This window comes from Petaurus breviceps, unplaced genomic scaffold (assembly GCF_028583685.1).
Source record: "Petaurus breviceps papuanus isolate PSGF00001 unplaced genomic scaffold, PetGlider_PUasm1.0 90510, whole genome shotgun sequence".
Classification (NCBI taxonomy): domain Eukaryota; kingdom Metazoa; phylum Chordata; class Mammalia; order Diprotodontia; family Petauridae; genus Petaurus; species Petaurus breviceps.
The window spans coordinates 68593-86750 of NW_027187267.1; the positions used below are offsets into that span (position 1 = coordinate 68593).

At 39.0% G+C, this 18158-nt stretch overlaps 1 protein-coding gene across 2 annotated transcripts in view; it reads right to left on the reverse strand.

Moving 5' to 3' along the window:
• ARHGEF11 (Rho guanine nucleotide exchange factor 11) overlaps positions 1-18158 on the reverse strand; it is a 158164-nt gene that overhangs the window by 41461 nt on the left and 98545 nt on the right. For both annotated transcript variants that reach the window (XM_069062841.1, XM_069062842.1), the window contains 6 exons: positions 13673-13724; positions 13014-13090; positions 11978-12115; positions 5047-5121; positions 4736-4837; positions 3387-3485 (listed from right to left, as the gene is read on the reverse strand). In XM_069062841.1, coding sequence (XP_068918942.1) covers positions 3387-3485; positions 4736-4837; positions 5047-5121; positions 11978-12115; positions 13014-13090; positions 13673-13724 — 543 coding nt within the window. The remainder of the gene's footprint in view (positions 1-3386; positions 3486-4735; positions 4838-5046; positions 5122-11977; positions 12116-13013; positions 13091-13672; positions 13725-18158) is intronic.

Below are 18158 nucleotides of genomic sequence, written 5' to 3' on the forward strand. Positions count from 1 at the left end.
GAGAACATTTTAAAACCCGAAACTATATTAATAAGAAATACATACATACACACATACATACATACATAGAGTGAGTACAAATGCATTTAGAGTAGAGAACATGGAAATATGACACTTGTCTTCAAGTATATAAAGGACTATCATGTGAAAGAATGACTAGAAAGAATGACTTATTCTGTTTGGCTCCAAACAGAGATGAAAATTTCAACTTAATGTAACAAAGAACTTAACAACAATTAGAGCTATCCAAAAACAGAACGGGTCACTTCATCGGGCAGAAAATTCTCCACCAGTGGATAGAGGTCCTCAAAAAAAGGTTAAATGCTGTGGAAGGGATTCTTTCTCAAGGACAAGTTAATCTAGATCATGGTTATCAAAATCAAATGGAAATGGATTCTTGTGGGCCATGTACTGACTTAGAAAACCACAGATGAACACTATCCATGTTGTATTATACTTTTATTTATTTATTTTAAACATTTCCCAATTACATTTCAGGCAGGTTGATACTTCTGGCCTAAATTACCCGATAATAAAACTTGAGATTCTAACAATCTTTATCTTTTAATCAAGGATTCTACCTAGATGGTTTTACTTCATCATTTTGCAGGCACATTTTAGTAAATGGTATGCTCCCTAACACCAGAATGAAGTGACCCACATCATATTCATGTTTTCCCCTAAATATCTAATAAAAACTGTATATTAAAAAGTTAAGACTTAGATGAGGGAATTCAGGAACCATAAGGGATTAAGGATAATGAATAATATTTCAGTAAAGATCAACTGAAGCAATTACAGAAATGATATTGTCATCAAGATATACTAAAGAACACTTGGACAGAAAAAAAGGAAACAGATAAGGAATTTGGGACAAAAATCACATGAAGTATGACATACTATTTCTCCTCTGTCAGTCTGCCAATGGATGGCCCAAGAACCTTCTCCTCCTGCCTCAGCCAGACAACAGGCCAGCTAAAAAACAGAGGATCACTACCTACTGCCATTTAGGGGAGCTGCTCTTCCTCTCTCTTCATCCAATATACATCGTCCTATTGTCTAATTCTCACAGAATGACCCCTATCAACAGGATGCTGATGCCCCAAGTCCCCATCTTACTGAAGGGATTTTAGAACTCTGCTCCACTCTAATCTTTGGACCCACTATTCACTTAGTAAGAGACTACCTGACCTGCCATTAGCTCCCAAAGGTCCTCAATGCTTTGTCATTTGCCTATCTGTTTGGTAAATCTTCCATTTGGTCAATCTATTTGGAATACTTCCTTGATGTGGTATCTCTACCAATTAAAATGCCAGAGCCAAGACTATCTCAATTTTCTATTAGTATTTTGCAAGATGTTTTACACAAAGTAAAGGCTTTATAAATGCTTCTCAATTTCCATTCCATTACTAATAAAGGGCTTCAATTAGTTGGACATCTGTTGGTTCTTTCTGCCCAAAACCTAGTAGCTAATAATTTCTTGATTTCTCTTAATAATTTTTAAAAATTTATATATTTTTATTCCAAATTCAACAAATGCAAAAAGGGCACTTACGTATTTTGTAAAACAGAAAATGAAGAGTACATACAAAAATACGTGCAGATCTGTATTACGTATAGCTTGTTTTTCTTTTTCATTATATCACAAGTTAACCTGTAGATTTCAAGAGCTATCTTGTTTGTGAACTTTTTTTTTGGCTTTCCTTCTGTTCTTTTCTGGGTATTTTAAAAAGATGACTCAGTGGCTATTCTTTCTTTTCCATATATAATAGATACTTGAGAATTCTAGATTGAGATGGTAATTGAATTCATGGGGGCTGATAAGGTCTCCTAGGGAAAGAGTATGAAGGGAGAAGAAAAGAGGCCCCAAGACAAAGCATCAGGGGACACCTACAGTTAGTTATCAGGCAAGACTTGGATGAAGGTCCAGCAAAAGAGTCTGAGAAGGAGCAGTCAGGCAGGGAAGAGGAGAACCAGAACAGAAGCATCACAAAACCCAGAGAGGAGAGAGTATTGGGGAGAAGAATGTGACTGACAGTGTCAGAGGCTACAGAGGGGGCAAAAAGGAGGAAGACTGAGGAAAGGCCATTGGATTTGGCAGCTAAGAGATGACTCTGGAGAGGGCAGTTTTGGTTGACTGGTGAGGCTGAAAGCCAGACTGCAGAGAATTAAGAAGAATGAGAGAAAATTCAGGGAAGGTACTGATTGTAGACAGCCTTCTCAAAGAATTTAGCCACAAAAGAGAGAAGGACTATGGACAACAGTTAACAAAGCTTAGACAGGATTAAGGGAGGAAAGACCTCGATATGTCTATAGGGTATAGGGAAGCAGGAGACTGAAGATAAGACAAGTGAGAGAATGGAAATAATAGAGGAAGAAATCTGCTGCAGAATATGGGATGAAATGGTTTCCTTTATGCATGTGGAGGGGTTTACCCTGGCAAAGAGAAGGGCCACCTCTATATAGGAGACAGAAGTGAAAGAGAAGATAGTGGCAGAAGACATTGGAGTGATGTAAATTGAGGAAGAAGGAGAAGAGGGAGCTCTCAGCATTGTGATATGGCAGTCAAAAAAGCAAATGACATCACTGGCACATTATTTACAACTAAGGAGGTGGTGGTCATGATCCACATTGCACTTGGGTCAAACTACATCTGAAATATTATGTTAAATCTTTGGAACAACAATTTAGGAAATATGCTCATAAGTAGGAGAGGTCTAGAAGGGTTCAACCAGAATAATAATAGCCTTTAAGTTATGGCCTTTGAATGAAATGGACATATTTAGCTCAGAGAAGAAAAGACCAGGGCAGGATATTATGGGTGTCTTCAAAGAGCAGAACTATAACCAATGAATGGATTATGAGCAGCGAAAAGGCAAATTTAGGCTTGATATAAGGAAAAACTCCTAACAAAACTGAAAGCTATTCAATAGCAGAATGGGCCGTCTCAGGAGGAAGTGATTTGCCCTTCACTACAGGTCTTCATACAAAGACTTGATAACCACTTGTTGTACAGAAGGGATACTTGTAGCGAAATGAGAAATGACCTCTGAGGTTCCTTACAACTCTGACCCAGTGAAACACTGCTGTTCCCATTTTACAGGAGTATACTGAAGCTCAGAGACCTTATATGAATTTATCAAAGTCAAAGTTACTAAGTGCCAGAATTATGACTCAAAATAAGGTCTAATTATTCAAAATTCAAAGTGGTTTTTTTTCTGCTATTTATGATGCTGCCTAGCAAAAAGAGGTGCACAGGCATAAAATAAATATCTACCGAATCAATGATCTCAATTTTTCTTGTGACTTTAAAGGAATTATATGAGGTTGATGTTGAGGGAGAAAAGTTCCAAAGGGTGTGGCAAAACTGCCCATTCCCATCTTACCGAGTTCTTTTCCAGAAAAATAGCCCAGATAGCTTTTCCTAATCCCTTGGAGTCCTTAGGATATGTCTGCAAGTAAACTTCTGCACATAAGTAGAAAAGCTAAGAAGAAATGAGAAAGGAATTAGCTGAGTGGAGGAATATTCCTTTCAAAACTGCTCAAACTCCTCTATCTTCCCAGAAGCGTTCCCTAATTAACTTTCTACCCCCAAATCTTGACTGATCCTTTACTCTGCATACTCCTTAGGGTTTGGGAATTCTTCAGTTAACACTACTTTTCTCTGTACTCATTTGTATGTTGTCTATTAAGTATTCTTTCCAGTAAAAAATGTGGCTTTAAATTATCTAGTCAAAAGTTTGACAGGACTAGTTTTTTAATTTAGGTGACAGGGTACTCCTCAAAGTGCAAGTTCCCAAGAAGGGTTCTCCAAACTGGAAAGACATTGAGAACAAGCCCACAACAGCACAGTGTCTGATGTTTTGGAACTAATAAGCTCAGAGAGATGGAAAGGCTCATCACTACATGGTTAGTCATTGGTTGATGACTTTCTTTTTGGCCAGAATCCATGAAGACCATCAACTAATGTGTAGGGTTATAAGTGTTGTGGAAGGAATAAGGCAATACATATGCTAGGGAATCACATATCTTTTTAGCAATACTATGTGCCTTACACATAGTAGATGCTCAATATTATCCATTGAATACATATTTAATCTACCTTTAACAAATCCCCAGAAAAAGTGGAATTTGTTTGGTGATAGACCTGGGGTTGGTGGGTAGAAAATAAAGTATCCCACAATGTAGAAAACATTCTAAACCTAATTCTATCTGCTTTCTCCAACTGGTAGGCAAAGTACAGCAGAATGAGCAAGTCACTATTTCAATTCTCTCCCCTTATATACTTTGTCACCTCTACTTTCAGACATACCTTCTCAAAGCCAGACAATGTATTTATTCCCTGCCAAGTCTCCAAATGCCATAGTACACTTAAAAATACCCACCCTCAACCTCAGCCCACTAAGTTGTCTTCATCTATTCATTCAAAAAAGTCTAAGAATTCCATCTCTTTCAGGAGGTCTTCTAATACTTATTAGACAAGACTTGACAGCTTCCTTGGCTCCAGCCTGCTTGGGCAATGGACTTTTCCCCATACTCTGAGTAATACAGTTGGTTCTGCAAGGGATGTATCAGAAATCCTTTACTGTTAAGTTCTGTATTATTTATTTTGTTGTCTACCTTCTTTATAAACTCTAGCTCACAGAAAGCAGGGAAACAATACGATTCTCTTTTCTATAGTGCCTGATGCCACGTCAACTACACTTGGGCATTTGATCCAGATAATGTGACTTACCAAAGGGTTTGGATCTGCCTGAGAGAAGATATAGCGCAGGAAAACCCCAAGATGAGCAGGCCGGCATTTGAGTTTCTCTAGGTCCTGGAACAGGATGTCACACTGCAGAGAGAGTGGCTATGATAAGCTCAGGCACAGAGCCGTCTGGCCTGGTCCAGTGCGGCATCCCGTATCTGCTATGGTTCTTCAGACTTCTCAGTTCCCACTATGCACTGTCACATTCCTCTGCATGGCTAGGCAAATCAGCCTGTGTTCAGAGGCAGCTTCAAAATGAAAGGTATGATCAAGGAATAGGACATGGGAACTGTTACCTCATTGTTGAAATAGCCTGGATCATAATCTTCCTCTGGGCCAATAATCAAAGGCTTTGCACTATGATCCAAACCCTAGAGGAAAAAGGAGAGTTGTAGGAATGGGCAATTAAAGGAAAAGGGTGCATACAAGACTGGACCAGTACTGCATCTTACTACTATTCCCATTCTCCCATTAAAGATGAAAATCCTCTTCACCCTGAAAGGAGTCAGCCATCTCTGGATGAGGAAGCCTCAGAGCAACCTGGTCATATATGTGAAGATGGGAAGAGAAAGAGAATGTTCCTCTTCCTGTCTGGGAAAGAAATTTGGCAGAAGTAGGGCAACAGCCAACAATCTCAAACCTATAGCTTCCAATAAGACTTCTGAACTCTTGAAAGGGTAATCAATTATATTAATAATAACAGCTAACATTTTGTATTGCTTTAAGGTTTATAAAGTACAAACATCTCATTCTATCCTCATAACAATCCTGGGAGGTAGACGCTATTATTATCCCCCATTATTTATAGATTAAATACTGACATATTAAAAGACTTGCCTAGGGTCCTACCACTGGTGTCTAAGGTAGGATTTGAACTAAGGTCTTCATGATCTTGGCATTTAAAGTCATTTAAACTCTGTTTGCCTCAGTTTTCTCATCTGTAAAACGAGCTGGAGAAAAAAATGGCTAACCACTCCGGGACCTTTGCCACGAAAACTCCAAGTGGAGTCAAGAAGAGGCAGACGTGACTGAAAAACAATTCAAACTCCCTGACTCCAGGTCCAGCCCTCTATCCCCTGCAACACCTAGTGCCTCTTACCCTGCAACTCCTACAGTGCTTACAACAGGACTAGGGAAACACGAGGCATTATCTGCTGACTCATTATGCTAGGAGGAAAGAATGTAATTTTTTATTTCTATTTTTTTCCCCATCATCACACTGAACACCAGATGATAGGCTGTAAATCTTAAAGCAATACATAAAACTGGATTGTAATCTTTCTCAAATTTCACTTTTATTACATTCTTCTCTCATTAAAGAACCTTCAGTAGAGTTCCCCACTACCAGGTGACCCTAATCTAAATTCCTCAGGCTGCTTTGAAGGTCTATCTTCCAACTGCCTCTTCTTATCTTCAACTCTCACTTTATCCCACTATGATGTTTGAGTCAGTAAAGGTAACAAGTCAATGATGATTTTCTCTAACTCTTTATATAACATTCCTTATGAACCTCTTTCTCATCCTCTCCACTAATTCATGGCTCCCTACTTCCCTTCAAAATTCTCCTCAAATCTCACCGGATACAAAAACCTGCCTTGACTAATTCAACCCAATCTTCATCATTTTATTACACCTGCTGTATAGTCTCCTTGGGCCCAGGGTACTCATCATTTTCATGGCTCTTAGGAGTCCTTTATATGTGTTCATTTGTCTTTCATTCACTTCATATGCATTTCCCAAAGAGTCTATCTTTCCTCCTCGTTCTGGAATCTCAGCTTGGTACCCTAGACTGAGTTCTATCTACAGTGGGAAAGGAGTATATTGTTTTGGTTACTGGATCAATTCAGAGTGTATAAGTACCCTGCAGACACACAAAACATTTACTTCCACTCAATATATGTTTTTAAATTAAATTTTATGTTTATTTTTAGTTTACATCATTTATTTCCACAAAATTTTGAGTTACAAATTTTCTCGCCGTCTCTCCCCCCCCACCCCAAAACAGCAATTCTATTGTATACCCCCTCCCCCAATCTGCTCTATCCTATATCTTCCCCCATAACCTCCGACTTTCCAATAGGGCAAGATGGATCTCTATGCCCCAGTGCCTGAATATCTTATTTTCAAGCTGCAGGTAACTAATAATAATAATAATAATATCTATTTTAAACATTTTATTTTAAACCTTTGAATTCCAGATTCTTTCCTTTCTTCTGTTATCACCCATCCTTACTGGGAAGATAAGCAATTCAATACAGGTTGCACATGTATAGCTATGCAAAACATTTCCATAGTGGATATATTGTGAAAGACTAACTATATTTCCCTCCATCCTATCCTGCCCCCCACTTGTTCTATTCCCTACTTTGACCCTGTCCCTTTTCAAAAGTGTGTGCTTCCAGACCCATATGTACAAAAATGTTTATAGCAGCTCTTTTGGTGGTGGCAAAGAATTGGAAATTAAGGGGGTGCCCATCTATTGGGGAATGGCTGAACAAGTTGTGGTATATGCATGTTATGGAATACTATTGTGCTATAAGAAACGAGGAGCAGATGGACTTCATATTTACCTGGAGAGGCTTATATGAACTGATACTGAGTGAGAAGAGTAGAACCAGGAGAAATTTGTAAGCAATTACAGACACAACGTATGCGTGATGACCAACTTTGATACACTGGACTCTTCTCAGTAATGCAGTGATATAAGTCAATCCCAAAAGACTCATGATGGAGAGAAATGTGCACATCCAGAGAAACAACTAGAAAGAACTGAGTTTATATCCAGATTGAAGCAAACTACCTGATCTTCTATATGAGATGATTTACCCCATTCTGTCTTACCCCATCTCCTCTCATTATATTCCTCTCTCTCCTCTCAATTACACCTTTTAATTATCATCCCTTCCTATTCAATTGGTCCTGTGCCCTCTATCTATGTATAGCTGTACACACATATATACACTCACATATGTATTCATACACCCATATACCCTCCTACATAGACATATATGTATGTATATATGTATATATATAATTTATATTCCCTTCAACTATTCTCATACTGAGAAAAGTTTCATAAGTTACAATGATCATTTTTCCATGTAGGAATGTAAACAGTTCAATTTTGATAAGTTCCTTATAATTTCTTTTCCCTGTTTACCTTCTTATGTTTCTCTTGCTTCTTGTATCTGAATGTCAAATTTTCTATTCAACTCTGGTTTTTTCTTCAAGAATGTTTGAAAGTCCTCTATTCCACTGAATGACCATGTTTTCTCCAAAACATGATACTCAGTTTTGCTGGGTAGGTGATTCTTAGTTTTAATCCCAGCTTGGATTCCAAGCCCTTTGATCCCTCAGTGTAGAAGCTGCCAGATCCTGTGTTATCCACAACATTGAAATTGTTTCTTCCTGGCTGCTTGTAATATTTTCTCCTTGATCTGGGAACTCTGGAACCTGGCTATAATATTCCTAGGAGTTTTACTTTTTGGGATCTTTTTCAGGAGGTGATCACTTGATTCTTTCAACCTCTATTTTACCCTCTGGTTCTAAAACATCAGGGCAATTTTCCTTGAGAATTTCTTGAAGGATGATTTCTAGGTTCTTTCTTTGATCATGGCTTTCAGGTAGTCCAATAATTTTTAAATTATCTCTCCTGGATCTGTTTTCCAGGTCAGTGGTTTTCCCAATGAGATATTTCACATTGCCTTCTATTTTTTCATTTGTTTGGATCTGTTTAATAGTATCTTGATTTCTCATAAAGTCACTAGCTTCCATTTGTTCCAATCTAATTCTGAAGGAATGATTCTCCTCAGTGAGCTTTTGAGATTCTTTTTCCTTCTAGCAAATGCAGCTTCTTAAGGCATTCTTCTCATTGGCTTTTTGAGCCTCTTTTTCCATTTGAGTTAGTCTATTTTTTAAGGGGTTATTTTCTTCAGTCAGGTTGTTGACTCTCTTTTCATGATTTTCTTGCACCATTCTCATTTCTCTTCCCAATTTTTCCTCCACTTTTCTTATTTGGTTTTCAAAATCCTTCTTAAGCTTCTCTATGGCTTGTAAGCAGTGCATGTTTTTCTTGGAAGCTTTTGGTGCAGGAGCTCTGACTACACTGTCTTCCTCCTGTTCCATGCTTTGATCCTTTTTGTCCCCAAAATAGGAGTCTAAAGTCAGATTGCTCTGCTTGCTTTGCTTGCTCATGTTGCCATTTAATTACCTGACTTTTGAGCTTTTTGCCACAGTAGAACTCTGCTTCCAGAGAGGACAGCTTTGTCCCAAATCACTGGGGTTTTCTCAGCTGCCGGAGCTATTAGTTGGGTGCCCTCTCTGAAGCCTCCTCATGCTCTGGCACACTGGTCACGCACCCCAGGAACTCCACCCTAGACAGCAATCCAGATCCAAGCAGACTGAAATACACACAATTACCCCTCAGACTGGTTGCTTGGTCCTCCTACAATCTGCAGGCCAGGAGCTCTGAAGCAGCCACACAGCGGCAGCCATGCATCTCAGCCACTTCTCCCTTCTGGGGCAGAGGCCGCACCGCACTTCCAAACCCCCTATTCCCAAAGTCCGCTGATCTTTCACTTTGTCTTTGGCATTTATGGGTTGATAATTCTGGAAACCGCCTAAGCTGCTGGTGATCCACTCTCTCAATGTCCCTCCAGCCAAGGCTGGTCGTGGCTGCCTTGAGGCTAAAACCACAGACTCATGTGGGGCTGGACTCTGCTCCCAGAGTGCTGCAATGGCCCCTTCCTGAAAGCTTGCTAGGCTGTCTTCAGCGGGAGGTTAGTTTTTCTCTGTCACTCTGGGGGTTCTGTAGCTCTAAAGTTTGTTTAGAATCATTTTTTACATATACTGGAGGAGGTAGAAGCAGGAGCCGCGAAGAAGTTCTACTCTGCCATCTTGGCTCTGCCCCCTCAAAATATTTTTAAAATGCGAGCAAGCATTTGTTCTAAGAACAGTACCCTTTGACCCTCAACTACCTAACATTTATCATTTTACAATGTAATGGCAAAGGGATGGGGTCTAGCTGTTAGATTATGGTACAAGTGAGGAATATCAGGGAAGACAGTAATGTGACAATACCTTCTATCAAACCCATTTACAATGTCTTTCCCTTGGTTAATGGAGAAACAAAGTAAATTAAAACTAATAAATACACAGAGAACATATTTAGTACTTCTACTCAAGAGACTGGGCTTCACATCCTGGCCAAGCATGCTTCTTACCATTAACCCCAACTCCAGAAGCATTTCTGGACATCCCTCTACTCTAGTCATATTATAATTAGAAAGATGATCATATAACATTAATATAGCACTTTAAAGTCTATAACATTCTGTATATACATTATCTCATTGGATCCTTACAACTGAGTGAAATAGATAGTACAATGTCTTTATCTCCATCTTATATATGAGGAAACCGATCATTGCAGAGTTCTGTGGGATTAAAAACTCTCCATAATCTTTATATGATGACTGTACTAATTTGGCTTAAAGATGCATCAGGTTTTTTTTTTTTGCACTTTTTGGAGGGCAATTGGGGTTAAGTGACTTGCCCAAGGTCACACAGCTAGTTTTTGTGTTAAGTGTCTGAGGCCGGATTTGAACTCTGGTCCTCCTGACTCCAGGGCCGGTGCTCTATTCACTGCACACCTAGCTGCCCCTAGGTTTTTTTTAGAAGACATCACATTATTGGTTCACACACTAAGCTTGTGGTCAACTAAAACACTTCCTCCATCACCTCAAACTTTTCCTCATGGAGAAAAGTCTCTTCTATCCCATATCTGTGGAAGCGATTTCGTTTTACTTAAATGTAAGACTTTATATCTATTGGTTACATGTCATCTTACTGGTTTTAGCTCAGTATTTCAAGCTTACTGAGGTAACTTTAAATGTTTACTGTCATCTTTTCTCTTTTTTCTTTATGTATTTCATTTCTTGAAGATTTCATCTCTTTCCATCCTTTCAATTATCCTATCTGTACAAATATGTCTCAAATACACTCTCTAGTTACCCTGAACCCCAACCTTAGATTTTCAACTTCCTATTAAGACGATTCTACTTCAGTGTCTTTTCAATGCATCTAAAACTGAAGATCATCATCATTGCTCAGAAACCTGTCTCTTCCCCAAAATTTCTATTAATAGCACTGTAATTTTTTCCATCATTTAGAATTTCTGATTTTTCATTTTCTCTCATTCTCTACATCTAATCAATTGCCAGGTCCTGTTGATACTATTTCTATGTCAATCTATTACATTTATAAACTATTTCTTTCTTTCTACCCTTGCAGTTCAGATGTTTGTTACTTCTCTCCTGGATGAGATGAATAATCACTGATTATTCCCTGCCACCAACTTCTCCCTCTCCAACCTAGTCTTCTCACAGCTATGTAGTAGAGTGGAAAAACAAAGAATTTGGGCAAAGACTCTTGGCTTGCATTCCTCATACCTTATCATACATAGCAGGTTTAATACATGATTTAACTTAATACATGATTGCTAAATGAACTTAAACATCAAATACTGTGAGAGGCCACAGAGTAGCATGGAGAGAGTGCTAACTTTGAAGCTAGGAGAACTGGTGTCTAAATCCCAACTGACATACAATGGCCAGTCCCTTAATCCATTCAGTGCCCTGGGCAGGTCTCTAAGACCATAAGGTGCAACTGAAGAACTAACCTGAATTTGTAGAGAGAATCTGCTTATCTGAGAGCAAATCTCATACCAATGAGATCACAAGATCCCTATCATCCACCATGTTACACTTTATTTCCTAAATGGATTAGAGAGAAAAAAAGTTTACCATGGCTGAGTCATACTGTTGCCAGGTATCCTCCTTTTTTTCTCTACCCCAAGTACATACCTACCCTCAATATGTATATAATACTCTTTTATGCTTTTTTATCTAAGAATACAAGAATAAACATCTATTAAGGACACACTCTATCAGTGTTCTAGGTGCTGGCAATAAGCGTGAAAATTGACCCTTGAAGAACTATACAATCTAGTGGTGGGAATGTGACATGTACATAAGTAACTGATGCAAAGCAGAATGATATGGGGGCAAGACAGAGCCCCTAGGAAATATGGAAGTAAAGATCACTTTGAGGTATAATTCTGGAGAAGACAGATTTTACCTCTATAAGACTGCATAAGGTTATTTAGTGATGAAATCCAGGCTGTCAGAGCTCTGAGAAAAGGAAAGGAGAAGCACCAAAGTAGCTCACCTGCTCAGTAGTGGGTAGAATGGCTGTATCTGAGCCCTGTCGCCGATGGTGCTGGGCCACCTTAGCCATGATCACAGGTGATGTCCGTGGGCTGTCTAGCCCAGGATCTGATATCATCGAGTTCCTTTTCAGCAATGACTGGGGGAAGGAGGAGTGAGGTAGAGAGGGGATCTATTAGTGACAGAATAGCCAAATGCCTAGCTTGTTCATTCAGTGTAGCTATTACTGTCAGGCAGCAATCTTTTGTTCTCCAGTATTCAGGGGCTGATGACCCGCTGTAAGTCATTCAGGATCTCTGCTCTCCTTTTTTCTGTCCCTACACTTCTCTCTGCCTCACTTTGTTCTTTTCATAGCTCCTCAGTGTTTTTTTCAATGAGTGGACAAGAGTAGAGGAAGAATGAAATCAGTCCATGTTTGTATTCATCAGCTCTGACAGTTCAGCTAGAAAAAGAAAGTGAAACTATTGGCTAAAATGAGGTTCTTAAAACTTGCTCTCAACTCCTTCTTGAAATGCACTGATATTATCCCTCAGTTTGTTTAATTAAATATTTTCTTAATACTTTATTTACTCATATGCAATTTGTATGCTAGTAACCCTGAAGAGAAAAGCCTTTGAAACCAAAACCTGCAAACTTTCTCCCGTGATATCTATGTCCAACTTGAGGAGAGAAGCTGGGAATAACTAAAGTGCAAATGCTGGTATAAAAACAGAATCCTAGTGCCAAACAATTTTTAAAAAGAATCAAGAACTGACTATATCTGTGGATTTCAAAGAAACCACATTCTTGTGAATTTGGATAATTGATATCTGGTTGTAAAGCAATTAGGAATAAAAATGCATTTATTTGCCTACACATAATACTACTTTTTGGAGCCCAGAACAAAGTAAATGCTTACAAACCAGAAATCCAGAGCATAACACCCACAGATACGAGATTTTGGCACATCTAATTCGTAGTTTGACCTTTAAACAGGCTAAGAGCCTCAAGCACAGGACTGACATCTTCAGGTGGGCCCAATCCCTCCACAATCTCACCTCACCAAGGGAAGGGAAGCGTTCTGTCCCAGAATCTAAGCCACTGTCTCCATCTTGGGAATCCAAGGAATGACGGCCTGAGAAAGTAAGAGAACAGCATAGGAATGAAAGGCAATTGCTGCCTATACATGAAAAGAACCTCTCTTCTGAGAACCTGAATACAGAGTAGGACAAAGGATACTGGTTTTGTCTGATCTTTCCTTTAACAGTTTAGTACCCTCATTTTGTGACTCCAATTCAGATTTCCTTCTGAGCAAAGTTAATAATGCTGCTCCCTGACCATTCCCCACTCTTTCCTATCTCTAAAATTACTCAGAGTCCATTCTGAAATGTCTCATTTCTCAACTCTTTCCTAATCATCCTTTATACTTCCCATTTCTAGACTCACCTCCAGTACCTAACCAGACTCACAATCTCTCCCATATAACCCTAGCTTTTGCCTATACAGATTCTACTATTTCATTCTTCTATATAAGTATACTCATTTATTGTTACATGAGTCTCAAATGTATTTTCCATGCATATCGATTTTGTTTCATCTATTAGTCTGCATTTTCTTACTGCAGGACTATTATCTTTTTTCTAGATCTGAGTGAGAATAGGCAAGAAGCCTGAAAGAGGCAACTCTTGAAAGAAATGAAAATAGAGATGGAACTCACCCTCTGATGACTTCAAATTAGCTGGGTTGTTGTCATACATTTGCACTATATCCTGAAATTCAATTCCCAGATGAAGGGACAATCAGTTAAAACTGCATAGAAGACAGTCAATCAGAATCCCTTTTCTTCTCCATACCTCAACTAAAGCTATCCTGTTAGCATATGGTTATATAGGATAGGCATGATGTCTGTTTAACTGACAGTAAAATGCCTAGTATTCTGTCAATAAGGTTTGATGATAAGAAGGATGAAGAAGAGGAAGATGACTGTGTATCAGTGAGGGCTCTATCACTAGTCAAACAGCCATATTCTCTACTCATGAACCCAAATCTCAAAAGAAACCTCCAAGTGGGATCAGACATGGGAGAAAGAACTTTCTGACTTTCAGAATATAGATGAGTGACCAAAGTGATTAGTGGACAGATATCACTCTAGAAAGAGATTTTTACTGGTGTACCTCAAGTACTTGTCCTCAATTGTATTCTGTTTAACACTTAAATCAATTACCTGAAGAAAGGCCTAGCTGGTATGCTTCTCAAATCAGCAGGGGACACAACTGGGATTCAAAAACATCTTATTAGGCTAAAAAGCTAGACCAAATCTAATAATACTGCTGCTCTAATTCTTAATTTCAAATCCAATTTCATGGGCCAAAATGGTCAAGAGATTTATCACTTTGCCATCTAGCTTCTAAGGATGAGGTGGATCCTCTATGGGGTGGTTTTATTCTGTACCAGACAAGTCCACACATAAGAACTCAGATGTGTATTGTGCTTTAAGGTGCATAAAGTGCTTTCCTCACAACAACCCTGTGCTGCAGGTATTAAAAGAACTGTTATCTTCAAAATGAGGAGACACAAGGTAAATGACCCGTCCTTGTGACACAACTAGTCAGTATCAGAGAAGGGACACCTGAAGCTAAGTATAATACTTTTTCCACTATGGCTTACAAATGAGCTTTCAAATCCACTGAGTTATCCTTAAATGTAAAGTTATATATATATATCTTTATATATATATATATATATATATATATATATAACTTTATATATATACATCCTCAGGCTCAGAAAAAGTCACTAAACAAGTGCAAGGTAGGGAAACACAGCTAGAGGACAAAATTCATTTCCTTTTTACTTCAATGAACATTTATGGTCACCTGAAGTACATCAGGCACTAAGGATATAAAGACACAAAAACAGAGTCCTTAAGGACTGTTATCTGTCCACTAATCACTTTGGTCACTCATCCATATTCTGAAAGTCAGAAAGTTCTTTCTCCCATGTCTGATCCCACTTGGAGGTTTCTTTTGAGATTTGGGTTCATGAGTAGAGAATATGGCTGTTTGACTAGTGATAGAGCCCTCACTGATACACAGTCATCTTCCTCTTCTTCATCCTTCTTATCATCAAACCTTATTGACAGAATACTAAGCATTTTACTGTCAGTTAAACAGTTACATTCTACCGGGGAGGAAAATAATAAGTACATAGATAAATGAAAAACAAACTAATTCCCAAGGGAATGGGAAAAGCACTAACAACTGGGGGTGGGGATGGGGGAGAATCAGGAAAAAAAACTCTTATTAGAGCAGGGGGCTCTGAAGTGACATAAGAATGGAACAAAACAGTCCAGAATCTGGTGATTTCTGCAGACTATAAGCTCCATATGACACAACAGCATTACAAAACAGCCTAAAAATCTGAAGAAGGTGGTCTTTGGGCTCCATGAATGGAATTACAACATTCAGAAGAAGGATGGGGACCTGATGATAATACAGGTGACCTACTGGTTCGGTTATTCAGTATACTCAATTCTGAGCTCTGTATTTTAAGGATAATGACAATTTAAAGCATCTTCAAAGGTAAGGGTTTTAGAAACCATGCCATAGGAAGATCAAGTTGAAGGAACTAAATCATTCAGCCTGAAGTAAAGAAGACACTGTAGTTAATGGGAGGAAGTGGACACAGGAAGATAATGCCTTTAAACTTTTAAAAAGCTTTTATGGAGAAATGGGATTATTTTTCTCCACTTTGCAATTATAATGAAGTAGAGATGCAATTTTTTTTTTCCATTCCTAGTTCACGAAGTCCCTGAAATCCATGCACAGATCCCTTGGGCATGGGCACCAAGTTAAGAATCCCAGCTATAGAAGAAATAAATACATACACATATATAGATAAAATAAACACAAGGTAATTTTTTTGGGGAGTCACTAATATCTGGGTGGCTCAGGAAAGGTCTTATATAGGATATTGTTTGACCTGAGCTTTGAAGGAAAATAAGGACTTCATGGAAATGGAAGGAAAGAGTACATTTCAGACACTGGGATAGCCTGTCTAAAGGCAGAGAGACAAAACATGGAATAACATGTGTAAGAAGAAGCAAGAAGCTCAGTTTAGCTAGACTGAAGAGTATGTGAAGGGGAATAATATATGCAAGACTCAAGGAGGGCCAGGGTGGGGTCAAGCTATGAAGGGCTTTAAGTGTTCAAAGGAGTTGTTGATTCTACAGGTCAACAAGGAAGCCTTGAGACTGACTGAGTTTTTACCTGATTCAGTCAGTCCTGTGACTTAGGAATATCACTCTGGCAGCCCTATGGAAAATGAGACTGGAAAGGGGAGAGACTTAAAGGCAAAGGAGGCTAATTAGAAGGCTGCTGCAGTATAGAAAGATAATGAGGACCTAACAAGGATAGTGATTGAGTGAAGAGAAGGGACAGATGTCACTGTAGATGTAGAACTGACAAGATCAGATAGTGTGTGTGGTGAGGGAGAGTGAGAAGTAAAGGAAGTCTCCAAAGGTTCTGGAGCCAGGGTAACTGGAAGTTTGTTGATGCTCCTGACAAAAGTAGGGAAGTTCAGAAGATAAATGAGGAAAGATAATGCTATGTGAAATTTAGTGCACAGGTCTGGAAGGAAAGAATGAAGGCTGGTATTGTCTATCAGCTGGAAGGAGAGTAAGAGTATAAGAATATTAGTCATTGCCTCAATGATTTCACTGGTCCCATTAATAAGAAGGAGTTTACCCCTTCTAGACCATCTCCAGGAAAAGCCTTCCTGGAGTGACTCTATGGATAATTAAGCCTGCCAGTACAATTCCTGACTCATCCTTTTCCCTCAACACACTCTGATAATTATAGTTATTTAGCAGTAATTGCAATTATTACTCCACATTAATGGTAGGGTACTGTAGTACAGATTATCTTTTTTTGAAAGTACATTAATCCAAAAGTAATTTCTACTCAGCAATGGAATGTATCACCACAGGGAATCCTAACTACTCCGTAAGAATGTCATTAGGTATAGGACTGGAAGAGGTCTTAGATACTATGTAGTCCGTCCATCTGCCTTCTTTCGAAGAAGAGGTTCAGAGAGGTAAAGAAACCTGCCCAACACAGTTGGGTTCAGAGTCACTGTTCTTTCTACCATGGTATGCTATCTTTGTATCCACCTCAGTCTTTTAAAATTCTGTCTGTCCTTCTATCTGTAGTGTACATATTATCTACTCACTTGTTTAGATGCATGTAGATAGCTGCTTCTTTCTAGCTATTTTATCCCCAGTTTCTAGAGACAGTACATGCAGTAAGTGGTTAATAAACTGATCTCAAATGCAACCTTCTCCATGTGAAACCTTCCATGATTCCCCCAGATACAAATATTCTTTTCTTTCTCCAGCTTCCTTCAGCACTTCATACTTCTATGATGTTCTGAATCTTTACAAAACACACATTCTTTTGCTTCATCATGGTGTGGATGCAATCTTACTCTTGAAAGTCAATAGAGAGTAAGCTGTACAAGGATCCCTCCCAGTCCCCTTTACTGGACTTTGTCCAGGTCATGCCTGATAACTGTAGGTATCTCCCAAGGTTCCAGCACAGACCTTCCTCCTTTCTCCCTCTCTACTATTGCACTTGGTGATCTCATAGGGTCCCATGGAACTAATTATCATCTTTATGGTAATATTTCTAATTATTCAACCCTAACCTCTTTCTTATCCTCTAGACTTGAATCCCTAACTGCCTAGTTCTAGATGCCTCATAGGGATCTTAAACTCAACATGTCTAAAACAGAACTCATTCTTCCCCGCCCAAACCATCCCTCTTCCAAAATTCTCTTTTAGTGTACCGGACACCAACATCTTCCCAGGCATTAAGATCTGGGACTGGGCATCATCCTCAACTCCTTGCTTCCTCTCAACACGCATATTCAGTAAGTTGCCAATTTCTGTCAATTCTACCTTGGCAATGTCTCTTGAATATGCCTCCTTCTACCCTCTGACAGAGCCCTGCTGCAGACTCTCCCCACTCCAGTCAGTCAAATAAAACCAGTTTTTAAGCAATTACTATGTACCAGGCACTGTACTAAGCTTAGAGGATACAAATATGAAAAAGTCCCTGACCTCAAGGAGCTTACAATCTAAAGGGGCGGATGTTGAAAACTACTGAGGGAGGAAGAGGGAGGAGAAGGTACCAGAAAGGGTAGGA